We start from the raw sequence: 20120 nt of genomic DNA, 5'->3' as shown, positions 1-20120 counted from the left end.
TTAATACAGACCCACCCATGGCCTCTGACTGTTTATCTGTCTTTTTTTAAAGAAAATCCTCAACACTCGCTCTCGAATCTGCTTGGTCCTGACCCCATAGATTACAGGATTGAGGGCTGGGGGTACAACCACATACAAGTTGGCCAAGAAGATATGGATGTATCGGGGGACATTGTGGCCAAAACGGTGTGCCAAAAAAGAGAAAAATGCTGGTGTGAAAAACGCTAAGATAACACCAGTGTGGGAGCCACAGGTGTTAAGAGCTTTGAGCCAAGACTCCCAGGATGGCAGGTGGAAAATAGTATGCAGAATCTTGACATAGGACAGAGCAATAAGGAACACATCCAATAATAGGAGAGAAATGTTGCCAAGGCCAAATGCAATATTCACTTTGATGCTGGCACAGGCCAGACGGGCAATGCCCATGTGCTCACAGTAGCTATGAGGGATGATATGGTGCCCACAGAAGGGCAGCCTAAGGAGGAGAAACACTAGTGGAAGCACCATGTACAGGCTCCTCAGGATAGCAACGCCTGCAATGATGCTGATGATTTTGCTGGTGAGGATCATGGTGTACCGAAGGGGTTTGCAAATGGCAATGTAGCGGTCAAAAGCCATAGCCGCAAGAACACCACTCTCCATAACTGTAAAAAAGTGGATGAAGAACATCTGGGAAAGGCAGCCTCTAAAAGATATATCCCTGAGGCTAAACCAGAAGATGCCCAGCGTTTTGGGGATGGTGGTCGTGGAAAGGCCCAGGTCGATGGAGTCCAACATGGCCAGGAAGTAGTACATGGGTTCATGAAGACTGTTCTCAGCCTGGATCACGAACAGAACAACGGCATTCCGCAGGAGCGCAACAAGATACACAAATAAAAATGGGAATCCAATCCAGATGTGCACGTCTTCTAGCCCTGGGATGCCCACTAGGATGAATGAAGAAGGATGGAACTGGGTGTCATTAGGCATTGACATTCTTCCTGCTAAAATTAGAAGTTTTATGTGCCAGAGATAGTTACTGACTTCTCATTAGTAATTCTTGCTCCATTTTTCCCTTCCTCCAGATTCCTGGTAAAATAAGAAATAACATTATAATCTTCCTTTGTTCCCATTCAGAAAAGAGTTAAAATAGTCTCCTTAAGTTCTGCTAGTCTTACCTAAGCTTCAAACGGTACCAGGGATAGAATCAGCCTCCTTCTGGTGTTTTCTCTTCTTGGAAAGATTGGACATGAAAAAAGGAGTGGAGACAAAGGTATGTCTTCCAGATTTAAATTCATAATCAGGAGTATAACCAGAAATAAATGGGAAAAATAAATGTCTAGAATCTGTGTATCTAGTAACTTTGAAGTCATTTTTGCTAATGTGAATGGTGATACCTTGGACATTTACGTTCACCTATTTGAGTACCTGATAACCTTAAAATGTGATGTGTTTAACACTTTGCGTGTGTGTGCATGTGTGTATATTTTGAGTGTGTGTAACTGAATACTAGATAGTCTGATTCTAAGTGCAAAGATAGCTAAATCTTTGTTTATTCATATGCGTGAGAAGGGTCTACCACATAAATGTTCTCAATTTTTAAAAAGCTCATTAAATTAATATGTAGGAAGAGGCAGGACAGCAATTAATTTCAAAGTCAGGGTTCAGAAAAAAACAAGGCAAAAAAGAAGCAAATTTATCAATTAGATATGAAAAATAGATAAAGACAAGGAGAGTGAGACGTTTGACAAAGAATATTTTAAAGTTATGAAGGGACAGGGGTTGAGAAATTAGTTTACTCTATACAAGCCTAGGTTTTAGATGCCCCATAAGGAAACACCTCTAGTAGAGAAATTGTCCAGGGATGGTCCAGCTAAGGAGGAGGGAAGTACTACATTTTCTGAGCTAGACAATTTTTAAATATTATCTCAGCCTCATATGATGGGGAGAAGGCAGAAGCACTTTAGATACTCTACAGTTTAGTTCTTACCAAGATTATTTCCTGGGTCTACTGGCACGGTGGTTAAGAGCTAAGACTGCTAACCAAAAGGTTGGCAGTTCCAATTCACCAGCCACTCCTTGGAAGACCTATGGGGCAGTTCTACTCTGTCCTATAGAGTGGCTATGAATTGAAATTGGTTTGTTGGCAGTGGATTTTGAAATGGTATTTATGAATGTCTTTCATTCAGTAACACAGAAAAAAGTATTGTTAAGTGATTTTATTTTATAGCACTCATCTGAGCTATAGAAATTTCTGAATTTGTTTAGAGTGAATTTATTTACTTATTTTTTTATTACTGGGCAATTTGGGGTAAAACTAATTCTACAGAAAAGGTAGAAGTGATTGAATGTGATCTTTGCAATTGTTCAAAAGCTTTAAATTTAGAAACACTTAGATGTCTCAACAGACTTAGGCGGCACCCATCAGAGACAAATGTATATGAAGGTGAGTATACTCTACCTTAAAAGCAAGGCAAGTGCCTGGCAAACAACTGTACTCATTTTAGCACTTGGGAGGGTAACAAAAATGAAAGACAATTTGGGACATTGTCTCAGAACGGATAAAAATATATACATATTCATACACATTTATATAACCTATTGGCGTCCACTTGATTCTGACTCATAGCCACACTGTAGAATAGAGTAGAACTTCCTCACAGGGTTTCCAAAGAGCAGCTGGTAGATTGGAATGGTTGATCTTTTGGTTAGCAGCTGAGCTCTGAACCACTATACCACCAGGGCTCCATAATTTGGGTTAAATTCTATAGATCTTTTTGATTAGTGGAGAATACACAAGGGATGTGGAGGTTTCCCTTTCACAATTCATTTTATCGAATATTTAACAGAAACCCTGGTGATTTAGTGGTTAAGTGCTACGGCTGCTAACCAAAGGATTGGCAGTTCTAATCCTCCAGGCGCTCCTTGGAAACTCTATGGGGCAGTTCTACTCTGTCTATAGGGTCGCTATGAGTTGGAATTGACTTGACGGCACTGGGTTTGGGTTTTTTTTTTTGTTTGTTTCTATGTAAGAAGTCCCTAGGTAGTGCAAACAACTAAGTGGTTGGCTACTAACCAAAAGGTTGGTGGTCCAAACCCACCCAGAGGTAGTTTGGAAGAAAGGCCTTGCAATCTGCTTATAAAAGGTCACAGCCTCAAAAACCCTATGGAACAGGGTTCTATTGTGCACACATGGGTTTGCTAGGAGTCAGAATCCACTCAACAGCTACTGGTTTGGTTGTTCATGTGACAGCCGTGATTAGGCAATCTGAATACAAATTTGCATAAGACCTGTCCTATCCTCAAGAAGACCACTGTGTAGTGAGGGAGATGAAGTTGCAAAGAAGAAATCTGAATACTACCTTGCATGAAATTATGTAAGGGTAGAGATGGGTCAAGATAAATTCCATGGAGGAGGTTAGACAAGCAATTATTTAGAAAAAGAGGAAAAGGAATTTTATTCAAGGTGGAGAGAGGAGCAAGGGAAAAGTGAGAAAAGGAACCACACTGGGCAGCCAGGACAGAATTCTGGAACTGTTGTCTGTTCTGTGACCTTTTCCAGTGTCAATAGGTTCATGAACAGATTCATAAGTGTCTGGTATTTCAGTCACTCTTAGCGGCTGCATACAGCATAAAGTCAGAAAAAGAACACATGTCTACATCACAAGAAAATCAATTTCTCCCACTTATCCTTGAGAATTTACCAGGAGGGTTTTCAAAAGTGGGATTTTCCTCCTCTCTAGAACAACATAATTTCCGAGTCCATACACACTGCTCAAAGCAACCAGCCACTCAATCATTCTGTATGTCTGTACCATTACCACCATCAGTTGTCATCAAGTCAATTCTGACTTACCAAAACCCCATGTGTATCAAAGTAGAGCTGTGCTCCATAAGGTTTTTAATAGTTGGATTTTTCAGAAATGGATTGCCAGGCCTTTCTTCTGAGGTGCCTCTGGGTGGACTTGAAGCTCCAATGTTTCGGGTTAGCAGCCGAGTTCATTAACCATTTGCACCACCCAGGGACTTGTATATGTATCCCGTTGCCTTCCAGTCAATTCTGACTCATAGCAACCCTATAGGACAGCTTAGAACTGTCCCACAGTGTTTCCAAGGCTGTAGAATTTTCCAGAAACAAATTGTGTATATTTCTCCTGTGAGATAGATCCTCTGTCTTTAGTTATCAGCCCAGTGATTAATCATATATTACCAAGGGTAGTCTAAATATGTGTTTAAAAAAACCAAACCCATTGTCATCAAGTGGATTCCAAATCACAGCTACTCTATAGTAGGACTGCCCCACAGGGTTTCCAAGACGGTAATCTTTACAGACACAGACTGCCACATTTTTCTCCCACAGAGCAGCTGATGGGTTAGAACCCATGATCTATGGTTAGCAGACAAGCACTTATTGCAACATGTATTCATATGTCCTCCAGCATGTGCTGCATTTGGAGATATGGCTGAGTTCCAGCTCCTTCCAGCCCATAAATAAGCCCTAAACAGACATATCCAGCAGCTATTTTCTCAAATTGGCATTCTCTGTCTCTACTTAAGTCTGACCACTTCAGCAGAGCATACATACACACCTCATCCCATATCCTGTATCTGATGAAGGTAAGGAGAAAATATAATATGCCCCTTCTCATCTCACCTCTGCCTAATCCCCAGTCCCATGGCCAGTCTGTTATTCTCACTTCCTTTGTTAGCTGCTTCATCACCCTAGTCCTGGGTCCTATTTTTACAAAAGCCTATCCCTCCAGGCCATTTTCCATGATTCATTTATTGACAAATTTATTCATTTAAAAACATATTTATTGATCATCTTTACTGTACCTGGTACAGTTCTAGAAAATTGGAGAAGGCAGTCATTTTGCTATTCACCCATTTACAAGGTTTAGAAATATGTATACAGGCTTAGAAAAGTATCTTTACTGATTGATAGAGGATCAGTTGGTTCATCTCCTTCCTCTCTCTTCATACTTTGAATTGTCCTCTCTTTTTCTTCATACTAGCTTGTCATAAGCCCTTTCCCAATCACTCCTGCTGTTTTCCACAGTTTACCCTCAATATGACTTACGTTGATCTCTAAACCTCTGGAAAGCAGTGCTTTGAAAACATGGCTTAGCTTCTGTCTCCAGCACACCATTTAATATGCTGAAGAGAATGTATTTATACTTTTGCTAAAGCCTTATTTCCCCTGGGGTGGGAGACAATAATGTCTGAGACCTTGACATAGTTTCATTAATTGGCACTGGAGAATTCTCTTTAGAAATCTCTCTCTCTACATTGAGACTACTGGGCAAGAGTATTTTATTGATTATTTTGTACACATAATCCATTCCTTTATCAACACTAATAGAATTTTTTGATTTCTCTTTTCCAAGTGAAATTTCAAAGTTTCTGGTGAACACCTGATGTATTGGCTTTGATCCTAACCTATCCCATCTTCTTCATTACCTTTATCCAAGCAATGTCCCTCTTTCTTTCCCCCCCACCCCCACAATCTCTCTCTTTCTCCCTCTTTCCCTCCCTCTCTCACTTTCAGTCCCATATCTTAAAGTATTTATCTACTTTTATAGACCATTACAGACCCTTTTCTTAATCCTTGCAAATATGTAGGACATTCAAGTTCACAATTTAAACAAAATCTCTAATACAGTTATTCAGTGGACTCAATCTCCACTCATGTATTTACCCCTTTCACTTAATCTGTACATTATCCAGTCCAAACTTCTTAAGATGGTTTGCTTGCCCTTTAAGTAGTCTTCAAAGATATTTCTTGCCACTTACTTCATCATTTATTCCACTCCAGGCACATGATATTTGGGGTTCTTTTTCAAATATTTTAAACTCATTCTTGTCCCAGGGATTATGCTTTTGCCAGTCACACACCTAGAACACAATTGTCCAATTCATGCTAAAGCCTTGCTCCCTCACTTTATTCAGGTCCTCCTCAAATTCCTCTGCTGCAAAGAAACCTTCCCTGACCTCCCCATTTAAAATGGTCATCCTCCCAACTCCCTTCCCTTAGCCAGCTTTATTTTGCTTCATAACATTCCCACCTACCTAAAATTATATCTATATTCATTTCTTTTTTCTCTCATTTCTATGTGCATATTAGGTGCATGGGAGCAGGGACTGTGACTACCTTTTTCAAGGTTGTATTCCCAGTCGTTAGAACAGTCTGAAAAATAACAATTGCATGATTAATATTTCTTTAATGAATAAATAATAAAATAAATCCAGAGGGAGGGATCTAACCACAATAGAAAATATTTCTTACCACCTGCCCTCTCCTCAATACCTATTTATGGGCCATATGTTTTCATAACTCAATGCACACTGATTCCTTAAAGAACTTTTTTTCACTTTTTATTGGACATCACAATATTAATCACTATCCCCTTCTTAACATGGTGTCCTCATCAGGTTTATGTGAAAGAAAAGTTTACTTATACCTCACTGTTGAGAGTTCAAGTATAAGGTATTCAGAAAGTATTTGTCCCCAAAACCTTGTGTGATACAGCCACAGCTATTCATATATTAAAAAAAAAAAAAATAGTATACCTTTCAGTGCAAACATTAGGATAGAAAAAATGATGAAAATAAGTTATCTAAGTAGCCATTCTAGCTAATAGGAAAAAACAGTAAACTAAAACACAAAAGGTAGTAAGAATAACAAAGAGAATCAAATTGCTTAATGAAGTAAAGAGCAAACGTAATAGAAATACTCAATGAGACACAATACCGGGTTCCAGAAAAACTAATAAAATTTTTAAAACTTAGCAATATCAATCCTGAAGAAAAGAGATGAATAATTAATGCTATCATACATTAAAAAATAGTAAGTTTCTACAAATCACTGATTTTAAGTGTATTTGCAATTTGACATAAAACAACTAATTTTTGGGGAAGTGAGCTCAACCAAATGACACAGGAAGAAACAGAAAACCTGTGTAGGACCAATGCGCCTAAAACAGCTACAGCAAGCATCATGGCTGCTAATTCTTTGAAATATTCTCTCTGAAGAGGAGAAACAAGATACAGATAGTAATTACAACCATTTGTATTCTTAATTGTACTAGAGATCATAGCTCTTTTTAAAGACAATATGAATAAATCAAAAAGTAAGAGGAATAAAAATTTGAAAGGAAGAAATAAAACTGTCATTTTTCACATAAGAGATAATTAATATATATAATCAGCAGATAAATTATTAGAATTTGTAAGGTCCCTAGATATAAGGTCAAAATACAAGAATCCTTTGAATTTCTATGGAGAAATAACAAAAAATTAGAATATAAACATTTTCAAATGATACAATTTAGAATAAAGAGAAAAACATCAAATATCTGAAGGAAATATGCAAGAGCTCTGAGTAACATCAAAACTCTACTACAATGCATTTTTTCTTTGCCTTTAAAAAATGTGTATGTGTATATATATACTTTTCTTCTTTTTAAATAATAGCCTCGTTTTTTAGAATGGTTTTGGTTTACAGAAAAACTGAGGAGAAAGTATAGAGAGTTCCCATATACCCTTTCGCCCACTACAGTTTCCCCTGTACATCTTGGGTCAGTGTGGTTAATTTTATAAATAGATGAACCAGTGCTGATAAATTCTTATCAACTAAAGTCTATAGTTTACATTAGTGTTCACTCTGTTGTACAGTCCTATGGATTTTGACAGGTGCATAATCATACAGAACAGTTTCGCTGTCTTAAAATCCCTTGTGCTCCACCTATTCGTTTTTCCTCCCTCCCCCAGAACCCCCTGGAAACCACTGATCTTTTTACTCTCTGTATATTTTTGCCTTTTCCAAGATGTCATATAGTTGGAATCATAACAGTATGTAGCCTTCTCAACTGGCTTTTTTCACTTAGCGATAAAGGTCTTCATCTGTTTTTGATGCTTGATGTCTCATCTCTTATTTATCACTGAATGGTATTCCATTGAATGGGTGTACCACAGTGTGTTTATTCAATTACCTATTGAAGGGCATCTTAGTTGCTTCCAATTTTTGGCAATTACGAATAAAGCTTGCATATACATTCATGAACCAACTTTTTCAACTTGTTGGGGGTAAATACCTAGTAGCACAATTGTTGCATGTATGGTAAGCCTATGTTTAGCTTTGTAAGAAATTGCCAGGCTGCCTTTCAAGTGGCTGTACCATTTTGCAATCTCACCAACAATGAATGAGACTTCCTATTCCTCCACATCCTCACCAGCATTTGGTGTTATCAGCATTTTGGATTTTAGCCATTAGTTGGAATCGACTCAATGGCAATAGGTTTGGATTTTTGTTATTGTTGTTATTTTGGTAATAGGTGTGTAGTGGTATCTCATCGTTGTTTTAATTCACAATCCCCAAGGACTTATGGGAAACCCTGGTGGAGTAGTAGTTAAGAGCTATGGCTGCTAGCCAAAAGGCTGGCAGTTCCAATCCACCAGGAGCTCCTTGGAAACTCTATGGGGCAGTTCTACTCTTTCCTATAGGGTCCCTATGAGTCGGAATCGTCTCTACCGCAATGGGTTTGTCTTTTTCTTGTTTGTTTTTGGTTTAAGTACTTATGATGTTGAGCATCTTTTGATATGTTTATTTACCATCTATATACCTTCTTTTAACATGTTTATTTACCCTCTATAGATTTGCTTATTCAGATCTTTTGCCCACTTTTTAATTGTTTAAGAGCTTATACATACGTATTTTTTTCTTGTTCTTTTTTTGGATACAAGTCCTTTATCAGATATGTGTCTTGCAAATATTTTCTCTCAGTCTGTGATTTGTTTTTTCACTCTCTTAACAGTGTCTTTTACAGAACAGAAGGTTTTAATTTTAATGAAGTACAACTTATCAATGTTTTTATTCTTCTCATGAATTGTGCTTTAGGGTTGTACCTTAAAAGTTATCATTGAACGAAGATCACTCAGATTTTGTCCTATCTTCTAGAAGTTGCATAGTTTTGCATTTTACATTTACATCATAATCCATTTTGAATTAATTTTTGTGCGAGGTATAAAAGTCAGTGTCTACATTTAGTTTTCGTGCATGTTGATGTCCAGTTTTTTCAAAATCATTTGTTGAAAAGACTATCCTTGCTCCATTGGATTATCTTTGCTCCCTGTTCAAATATCACGTGATTTATTAATCCTTTTTAAAGGAGACTTCATGAAATAAAGATTTTCCTTATTTAGGGATTTGAAAGCTAAACATAGTATAAAGGTTAATTATATCAATAGGTTCAAACAAACCCTATCAAAATATCCGCAAGCTGTGTGCATGTGTGTGTATATGCACTATGTATGCCCTGTCGAGCTGACTCCATAATTCGTACTTAGAAAATCAAAGAACTAAGAAGATCTAGTAAAGATAATATTGAAAAAGAAAAGAAAGACTGTAGGATTTACATGACCATATGTCAACACATATTGTAAAGGTACACAATTTCTAATTGTATAGTATTGCTGAGTAGACAAATAATATAAATGACTAGAGAATCAAGGAACAGACCTTTTCATAAAAGGTCAGTTGACTTATTATGAAAGTGCCACAGGAGTGCATTTGTATAAGGGAGCTCTTTCCAATAAATGCTGGGATAATTTAACATTTAAATCATGACTTCTACTGTCCACCTTATCCAAAATATCTATTACAGATATATTGTATATGTATATTGGAAATAGGCACAGATTTCTTAAACGGGATGAAAAAGCAATTAACCAAAAAATAAATAAATGTTAAAATAACACACTACTGTTCATGAAAAGACAGCACAAAGAGAGTAAAAAGTCAAGTTCATAGTGGGGGAATACATACATATTGTGTGTGTGTATCCATACATATATTCAAATAAACATATATATACAACTTTCAAATTCCTAAAAATCAATAGAAAAAACACAATATTGAATAAGCCCTTCAAAAGGAAAAAAAAAGAACAGCCCCATTGCCAATAGGCATATGAAATGGTATTAAATTTCTTTGTTTATCAGGAAAACGCAAATTAAAACCATGAGCTACTACTACTACTACTATACACATACCCACACATGCACACACTCCAAGACTTTCCAAATTAAATAGAATAATAATACAAGTGTTGGTGAGATTAGGAAGCAACTAGAACTGTCACACCTGCTGATGGCAGTATAAATTGAGATAAACAACTTGGAACACCATTTGACAGTATCTACCAAAGATGAGCTCATGCATAGTACATGACCTAATTTCCACTTTAGGGAATCTACTCAGTTAGAAACTCATATATGTGTACACACACATAACAGCAAAGAAATTTAATATTTGGCTTAAATTTCCCTTTCTTACTAATAATGGAATTTGAAGAAATAATTTAACTTGTCTAAATATGAATATATATAGACATACATATATCTAAAAAGAGGGGAAAATAGTATATACTTCATAGAAATACAGTGCTTGTAAAAATAGTGTCTTTTTTTAAGATAAATTATAAAATCAACACTAATTTTTAACCAGCCCAAGGGACGAGGACGAGAAGGCAGAAAGGCACAGAAAACTGGTAGTGGGGACCTGAAGGTAGAGAAGAGGACGGTGTTGACATGTCGTAGGGTTGGCAACCCTTGTCACAAAAAAGATGTGTATTAATTGTTAATGAGACGTTAGTTTGCTCTGTAAATATTCATTTAAAGTATAGTATAAAAAAGAAAAAATCAACACTAATATTCTTGTTATTAAACTTAAAGACAAAAGTTTAAATTGATGGATAAATAATATTATTAGTCCCATTATTCCCCTTCGTCTTCCTACTTTTTAATACGTTCCAAAAAAAAAAAAACCAAACCCGTTGCCATCGCATGGATTCTGACTCAGTGACCCCCATAGGAGAGAGCAGAACTGCCCCATAGAGTTTCCCAGGAGCACCTGGTGGATTTGAACTGCCGACCTTTTGGTTAGCAGCCACAGCTTATGCAGTAGATAATTCTACCTTTAATAATGGAAGAAATATGAATTCTAAGATAGACCCTCCATTGCGTTGTCTGGTTAGCTCTCTTTCTTGAAGAAAATCCTGAGCACTCGCTTCCTAATCTGTTTAGTCCTGACCCCATAGATTACAGGGTTGAGGGCTGGGGGCACAACCACATACAAACTGGCTGAGAAGATGTGGATATATTGGGGAACATTGTGGCCAAAACGATGTGTTAAAAAAGAGAAAAATGCTGGCATAAAAAAGGCTAAGATAACAACAATATGCCAGCCACAGGTATTAAGAGCTTTAAGCCTGGCTTCCCAAGAAGACAAGTGGAAAACAGCATAGAGGATCCTGACATAGGACAGGACAATAAGAAGCACATCCAATATTAAGAGGGTAATGTTGCCTAGGCCAAACATAATGTTCATTTTGATGCTGGCACAGGCCAGACGGGCAATGCCCATGTGCTCACAGTAGCTATGAGGGATGATATGGTGCCCGCAGAAGGGCAGCCTAAGGAGGAGAAACACTAGTGGAAGCACCATGTACAGGCTTCTCAGGATAGCAATGCCTGCAATGATGCTGATGATTTTGCTGGTGAGGATCATGGTGTACAGAAGGGATTTACAAATGGCAATGTAGCGGTCAAAGGCCATAGCTACAAGCACAATGCTTTCCATGGCAGTGAAGAAGTGGTTGAAGAACATCTGGGAAAGGCAACATCCAAAAGATATCTCCCTGAGGCTAAACCAGAAGATGCCCAGCATTTTGGGGATGGTGGCTGTGGAGAGGCCCAGGTCAATGGAATCCAGCATGGCCAGGAAATAGTACATGGGCTCATGGAGACTGTTCTCAGTCTGGAGCACAAACAGAACAACAGCATTCCCCAGGAGCGCAACGAGATACACAAATAAAAATGGGAATCCAATCCAGATGTGCACATCTTCTAGCCCTGGGATCCCCACTAGGAGGAATGAAGAAGGATAAAACTGGGTGTCATTAAGCACTGACATTCTTCCTGCCAAAATTAGATGTTCTGGCATGCCAGAGACAGTTCTTGGCTTCCAATTAGTGATTCTTGCTCCACTTCCTTCTTTTTTCCAGATTCCTTTTAAAATACAAAATAACATGGTCACGTTCCATCATTCCCATTCAAAAAGGAGTTAAAATACTCTTGTTATGCTAGCCCCACCTGATCATTACTCAGCACCAAGAATAGAGTCAGTCTCACTCTACTGCCACTTTCCCTACTAGCAAGATTGGGCATGAAGAGACCAGAGAAGAATATCTATCAGCCAGATGGAAATTTACAGTCAGGAGTGTAGCCAGAAACAAATGAGAAATAAAGATACAGAGTCTGTATTTTTGATATTTTTAAACACGTTTTTGGTTAATAAGCATGATAATTTCTTGGGTATTTATAATGCCAATGATCCCTCTATCTGAGAATGTAAAATCCTAAAAATTTAATGTGTTTAACACTTTCTGTGTGTGTGTTTATTGTATGTGTGTTATTGAATACTAGATGGTATGCCACATAAATGTTCTCAATTTTAAAAGTTCCATAAATAAAGGATTTCAGTAAGAGAAGGCAAGACAACAACTAATTTCGAAGTTGTGTTTCAGACATTAAACAATTTAGGTCTCATCATAACTGGTTTTTGAAAAAAAAATCATATCCATTAGATATGAAAAATGGATAAAGACAAGGAAAGTGAGATGCTTGACAAAGAGTATTTTGCTGTTATGATGAAACATATGTTGGGAGATTATTTTAATCCAGATAAGTCTATCTCTTAGACACACCACAGGAAACACATCTAGTAAAGATAGTGTCCAAAGAAGGACAAGCTACAGAGGGAGGGGTTAAATTTTCTGAGCTAGATAATTTTTAAATAGTATGTTAGCCTTGTATGATGAGAGGAGGAAGCACTTTAGATACCCTACAATTTACTTCCTACAAAGACTCTATCCCAGATCTTAGTGTCTTTATGGATGCTCTCTCTTTAGCAACACAGAAAGAACTATTAAGTGATTTTGTTTTATAACACTTATCCAGACTCTATGGAAATTCTGAATTTACAGTAAATTAGAAACAAACTTGGGGGAAATCATTACTGGAAAACTTTGTGGGTAAAACTAGTTCTACAGAAAATATAAAAGGGGTCAAATGTTATGTGTGCAGCTGCACAGAGAGTTTGATTCAAATTTAATGGAATGCTTGGAGGTTGGAGTAAGTCAGAGTTGAGAGGTAACCATAAGAGATAAACGAAGATTAGTATACACTGCTTTAAATCCACGACAAGTGCCTGGCCAAAAAAAAAAAAAAAAAAAAAAAAAAAAAAAACTGAGCTGATTTGATGCATATGAAAAAATAGAAGAAATGATAATTTGGGAAATTTTCTCAGGGAGGATATATACATAGGACTTAGAATATATACATGAGCTCTGGTGGTGCAGAGGCTAAAGCACTTGGCTGTTAACCAAAAGGTGGGCTGTTCGAACCCACCAGCTGCTTCGGGGAAAAAGACGTGGCTGTATGCTTCCGTAAAGATTTACAGCCTTGGAAACATGATGGGGCAGATCTACTCTATCCTATAGTGTTGCTATGACTAGGAATCTATTGGACTATTTGAGGTCAAGGGGTTTTCTTTGGATATATATATAAACTTCGGTTACTGGATTGTTACTGGGGCTTAGAAGGGAATAGCTGAAGCTTTTAGTGCTTTTTTAATTGTAAAAATACAGAGAACACATTTGCCAATTCAACATTTTTTGTGTGTACAATTCATTAAAACCAATTACATCAATCATGTTCCTCAATCAACTGCCAGAGATAAGGGTACAATTCTCCTATTTCTCTTTAGTAGAAAAACAATGAAAGTGGAGGGGTATCTGTCGTAATGGTTTCCATCAGATGTTAATGAACTCTTCTATGTGCCAGCCTTGATGGGCAAAGGATACAAATTTGAATAAGATCCACCATGTACCCTCTAGAGGATTACTTGTAGTGAAGAAGATGATACTCCAAAGCTGAAATTTGAAAACTGGATTTCAAGCATTATGGTCAGAGTATGCATAGAATGTTATAGAGTTGGGTTAATAAAAATTACATGGAAGAGGTTAGGCTTATACTAAGACTTTTTTAAACTACGAAAAACAAGAAAAGAAATTTCATGCCACTTGGAGAGAATAGCAAGGAAAAGAAAGCAAAATGACCAGTAAGAATATAAAAAAGGAATTTGTTGTCATTTCTATGATCTTGTCCAAAGATTCAGTAGATTAATGACCAAACTCTTAAGGGCTCAAGGCCTAATCAGCCATAGGGGCCACATACAGCAGAAACTCAGGGGAAAAAAAAAAAAGTATATATATATCCCAAAAAACTCAACTACTCACTTAACCCTGTGGAATTTCCAGGAAGGTTCTCAAAACTGATGCTTTCCTTCTCTCTGTGAAAACACTATTTCAAAAGTCAATAATCTTTGCTCTTGCTTAATCATTACATAAATGTATACTGATATCTTATTGCAAAATATATCCATATACCATCCCATCTGTGCTGGGTTTGGCAATAAGACTGTCCTAGCTCCTCCCAGCCCCCCTAAAAAATAAATAAATAGATGATTAAAAAAAAAAAAAACCCGAGGGCTTTTGGGGAAAACAAGACTAGAACATAACTCTGAAACACTTTGTCAGGAGGGATCAGTCCCTGGAGAAGGACATGATGCTTGGCAGAGTATAGGGTCAGCGGAAAAGAGGAAGACCCTCAGTGAGGGGGATTGACACAGTGGCTGCAACAATGAGCTCAAGCATAACAACGATCATAAGGATTGCTCAGGACTGGGCAGTGTGTTTCATTCTGTTGTGCATAGGGTCGCTATGAGTCGGAACTGACTCAATGGCACCTAACAACAACAACATATATGTATAAATCACATCTATACCTGGTACAATTCTAGAAATTAGGGAAACAATGGCCAAACATACAGGATATAGAGGTACCTCTCCATCATCAGTTCACTGTCCCTGTGACTGTGTGTGAAACTTTGCAGAGGTATAAAACCCACCACCCACTGCCAGAGGTATATGCATATACAAAAAAACAAGAGTAGACTTGAGGGGTTATCATTAAAAGAATGTGCTTTCTTCATCGTTTTTTCATATTTTCACTCATCTAATCCTGCATTTCTCCATGCTAGCTTGGCATAAACCCTTTCCTCATCTCTCTTGCTATTTTTCACAGCCCAACCATAAGATGACTTACCTTGATCACCAAATCTCTAAGAGCAGAACTTTGAACAAAACCCTTGACACCTTTCTGGGGCACCCAATTTCCAATGCTTGAGAGAAGTACCTATATACATTGTTATTGCAGCCCTAGTTCCCTTGGGATGGGAACTACAGTATCTTTGAGAACTGGACATATAATTAAAGGCACTGGAGAATTCTCTTTGCAATCTCCTTCTCCCTACATTAAGCCTGTTGGTGTTGTTGTCACGTGCCTTTGAGTAGATTCTGACTACTAATGACCCTATAGGACAGAGTAGAAATGCCCCAAAGGGTTTCCTAGGCTGTAATCGTTATGGGAACAGATCTCCAGGTCTTTTTCCTCACAGACCCACTGCTGTGTTTGAATAGCTGACTTTCAATTAACAGTCGAGGGCTTTAACCATTGCATTGTGGTCCTAATATTAAGGCTTGTTGTTGTTGTTAGGTGCTGTGGAGTTGGTTCTGATTTATAACAGCCTTCTGTACAACAGAAGGAAACACTGCCTGGTGCTGCGCCATCCTCACGATCATTGATATGTTTGAGCTCATTGTTGCAGCCATTGTGTCTTTCTACCTAGTTGAAAGTCTTCCTCCTTTTCCCTGACCCTCTAATTTACCTAGCTGAGACTAATTTTTTTTTTCTAAGACTAAAATGCAAAATTTTTCATTACTTCTTTACTTTTACCAAATAATCCATTCCTTTACCAACACTGATAGAATTTGCGATATGATTTCTCCTTTCAAGATTGAATTTTAAAGTTCTTGCTTTTTTGGCCCTGGCTCTATCATATCCTCATTACCTTATCCATTAATTGTCTCTCTCTCATTTATCTGGAAACTCTTTTCCCTAATCATAATAAAATATTCAAGTTGCCTCGACTAAACCAAAAGCAAAGAAGTTTCCAGAATGAACTGAATGCTTTGAAGGCCAACTTGATATAAGAACTATATCCAAAATCAACTATATTTCTTTACGGCAAAAATAAACAAGAAAAACTCTTTAAATTATAAAATCTAAAATAACACAAAATATCACTTACTTTGGGCTAAATCTAGCAAAAATTTGCAATATTTCTATAATAAAATTATAAAAATTAGTGAGCATAATTTTTTAAAAATAAATGCTTAAGACATACACTATGTACATGGTTTGCAAAAACAGACAATTTTTTTAATTATCCTCTATACTGAGCTATGTATTCAATGTACTAAATATTCTTGAGGGCTTGTTTGTCCATTTGTTTTCAAACTGTAATATATATTAAAAAGCAGTAGGTCTCATGGTCTCGGGGAACATCCATCTCAATTGGCATAACATAGTTCATAAAGAAAATGTTCTACATCCTACTTTGGTGAGTAGTATCTGGGGTCTCAAAAGCCTGTGAGCAGCCATCTAAGATACTGCACTGGTCTTGCCCTTTGGGAGCAAGGGAGAAAGAAGAAAACTAAAGATAAAAGGGAAAGATTAGCCCAAAGGACTAATGGACCATGTCTACCACGGCCTCCACCAGACTGAGTACAGTACAACGGGATGGTGCCCAGCTAGCACCCCTGACTGCTCTGATGGGGATCACAATAGAGGGTCATGGACAGAGCTGAAGAAAAACATAGAACAAAAATCTAGCTCACAAAAAAAAGATCAGAGAAACCCCGAGAGTATGGCCTCTGGACACCCTTTTAACTCAATAATGAAGTCACTCCCAAAGTTCACCCTTCAGCCAAAGATTAGACAGGCCCATAAAACAAAATGAGACTAAAGGGGCACACCAGCCCAGGGGCAAGGACTAGAAGGCTGGAGGGGAAAGGAAAGCTGGTAACAGGGAACCCAAGGTCAAGAAGGGAGAGTGTTGACATGTCATGGGTTTGTTACACAACGTCATAAAACAATGTGTGTACTAAATGTTTAATGAGAAACTAGTTTGTTCTGTAAACTTTCATCTAAAGTACAATTAAAAAAAGAATTGAAACAAACAAAAAGTAATAGGTCAAAAATTACCAGACAATCTTGAAGAATTTAGCTTCAATAATTAAAATTGTTGGATATTGGTCCAAGAATAGGTAAATGGGCAGCACAATAGTCTAGAAACAGAACCACATATACATGAATGCATGATTTATAACAAAGATAGCACTGAAGAACAGTGGAGAAGGAATAGACTTTTAGGCAAACGGGAAGAGTCAATTTAATAGCCAATATGAATCAATTGGATATTTAAACATAATAAAACTTGACCTCACTTCCTTCCATAAAGAAAATTTAATTCAAAATGGAATGTTGATAAAAAGATGAAATATATAGAAATAAAGTTTCTAGAATAAACCATATAAGAATGTCTTTATGATCTCACTGTAGGTGAATATTTCCTAATAGGTGTACAAGTTGTAAAAACGACATTAAATTCTTGCTTCCCTAAAGATGTTTAATATCCTCTCATCAAGAGATGGAGCCATTTTTCCTGCCTCTTTAGTTTGGTTGGGTATGTGATGTGTCCTTTGATATTAGTAAACACAGTGTAACTAGAACATTCTGGATAAGATTGTGAGGGAAGAAGGCCTGTTGGCTTTGGACTACACTGTCAGAGATTAGCACCCTCTGCCACTCCCCTGGAAAACTTCCCTCCAAAATGGTGGTGGTTGAACAACTTGATGAATGTAATTCATGTCATTGAACTGCAAATGTGAAGACAGTTGAAGAGTCAAATGCTTTGTTACATTTATATTTACATCAATAAAAAAAAAAAATGTTTCCAGAAGACACAGTAGAAGAATTTTGAATAGCAGAAGTATAGAATATAGGATCAGATTAGAGAACATAATGACAGCCTAGCAGAAATGCAGTTTTCATGTCCCAAAATAATGTAATTTGGCAATGCCTGAGCACCTCCTACATTCAAGTCATTTTGCTTGGTGAGAATCAAAGGATAGAACTGAGTTAAACTTCATTATAATATCAGTCTATTAAAAGAATGGGAATGTATATGACAACTATTCCTAAAAAGATATGCATATAACCAGTTGTTGTCAATTCCAACTCATGGTGGCCCATGTGTTGCAGACTATAATAGAGCTCCATAGGGTATTCAAGGCAGTGACCTTTCAGAATAGATTAGCAGGCCTTTCTTCTGAGATGCCTCCAGGTGGGTTCGAATAGCCAACCTTTTATTTAGTGGTTAGGCACTTAACCATTTGTGCCATGTAAGACTTCCTCTCTGTATGTATATATACTGTTCCCATTTTTTTGGTTGTGTGTGTGTGTGTATATATATGTATATATACCCATGTTTGTCAAGTTGACTTCAACTCATAGCGACTTTATAGGACAGAGTAGAACTGCCCCATAGGGTTTCCAGGTAGTGGCTGGTGTACTCAAACTGCTGATCTTTTTATTTGTAGCCCAGCTCTTAACCACTGTGCCCACAGGGATCTCTTTTCTATATGTACGTATACACATGCGTATATGTACACACACACATGCACACTGATGTCCTATGTCCTAGCATTCACAACTTGTCTGTTAGATTAATGCAGAGCTTACTCCCTTGCCTCCAGTCTGTTCCTCATGGTACTCATCCTCCCCATTATCCTCAAATTTATGTTCCCAAATCAAGTCTGATTCTATGCAATCTCTGCTTAAATATCTTTCCAGAGACTCCCATTTTCTGCATCGTATACTGTATGTAGGCATTATATGATAAAAATACAAACACCAAAATAATCGAAGTCCTTCACTTATTGCCCAATCAACTTTTTAACCTTTACTTGCACTTCATGGCTCCTCAATCCATATCCTGGTCCTTGGTCACCAAGTGACCTCCATAAAAGTTACCACCTCTCATTTCGATTTACCTTCAACTCTTCCCTCAATTACTGCTTTCTCCACGATAATTTTCCATGTGAAACAACCAGGTATGATCTCTCTGTCCTTTGTATCTTCATAAGAGTTGTTACCACTATTTTAACATTATAACAGTGTATGTGTGAATACATACATATATACATATACACGCATATGAATATACACACACATAAACACACACACACATATGTATATATATGGAAACCCTGATGGCTTAGTGGTTAAGTGCTATGGCTGCTAACCAAGAGGTTGGCAGTTCGAATCCACCAGACTCTCCTTGGAAACTCTATCAGGCAGTTCTACTCTGTCTTACAGGGTCACTATGACTCGAAATCGACTCAACAGCAGTGGGTTTGGTTTGGATATATATACACACACATATATATATATATATATATATATATATATATATAAAATACAAAACACAAAACAGAAAGATTTGCTAATGACAGTTTCTTAAGTCACACCATGATGACTTCATGGCATAAATATAATGCTTTAATGGCTCTTGAGGAAGACGCAATCGATATCATCCCCCATCCAGGCTTCAACTCCCTAAAGCATAGTCCCCTTGCTAGCACCTAACCTTACACTTTCTCATGAGCTAAAGAGTTATATTTGGCATGGTGTTTCTCTGCAGCCATATTTATCCCCAGAGGATTCTGAAGACTAAGCTCAGGGATTCTGGGGCATACCCACACTTAGGAACACCCTCACTGGCTTTAAAGTTTTTCTCCATGTGACTGGATAGACACTTGGGGCCTAGCAACTTGGAAGTGTTCCCCATCACCATTTTTAAGCATCTGCTCCCATGCTCATGATTCAGCTTCAGGTGAGAACAAGGTATAGAAGTATTACAGGGGTAAATCTCTCTCTCTCTGTCACACACACACACAGGTTCACACACACACACACACATGCACGTGTACACACATGCTCACACAGCACACTGCTCACAACTAGACCATGACAAATACAGTCTCGTAGTAACATGAGTCTACTTGCTGTCACACTATAGTTTAGATTTTTCTGGCCAGCAAATTAATTGTTGGCAG

The 20120-nt window shown here is 37.5% G+C and overlaps 2 protein-coding genes across 2 annotated transcripts; both read right to left on the bottom strand.

Moving 5' to 3' along the window:
- Positions 1-981, bottom strand: LOC126080047 (olfactory receptor 52E8-like). Its single transcript, XM_049891367.1, has one exon. It carries the CDS (start codon positions 973-975, stop codon positions 1-3), a length of 975 nt encoding a protein of 324 aa, XP_049747324.1. The 5' UTR covers positions 976-981.
- Positions 982-11008: 10027 nt separating this feature from the next.
- LOC126079179 (olfactory receptor 52E8-like) lies at positions 11009-11956 on the bottom strand. Its single transcript, XM_049890092.1, has one exon. The coding sequence runs from the start codon at positions 11948-11950 to the stop codon at positions 11009-11011; it is 942 nt and encodes a 313-aa protein (XP_049746049.1). The 5' UTR covers positions 11951-11956.
- Positions 11957-20120: the final 8164 nt, after the last annotated feature.

The sequence above is a fragment of the Elephas maximus genome, chromosome 7 (genome assembly GCF_024166365.1).
Source record: "Elephas maximus indicus isolate mEleMax1 chromosome 7, mEleMax1 primary haplotype, whole genome shotgun sequence".
In the NCBI taxonomy this organism is placed as follows: domain Eukaryota; kingdom Metazoa; phylum Chordata; class Mammalia; order Proboscidea; family Elephantidae; genus Elephas; species Elephas maximus.
The sequence above is the reverse complement of the archived record's forward strand: the minus strand, read 5'-3'. Positions and strand labels throughout refer to the sequence as shown.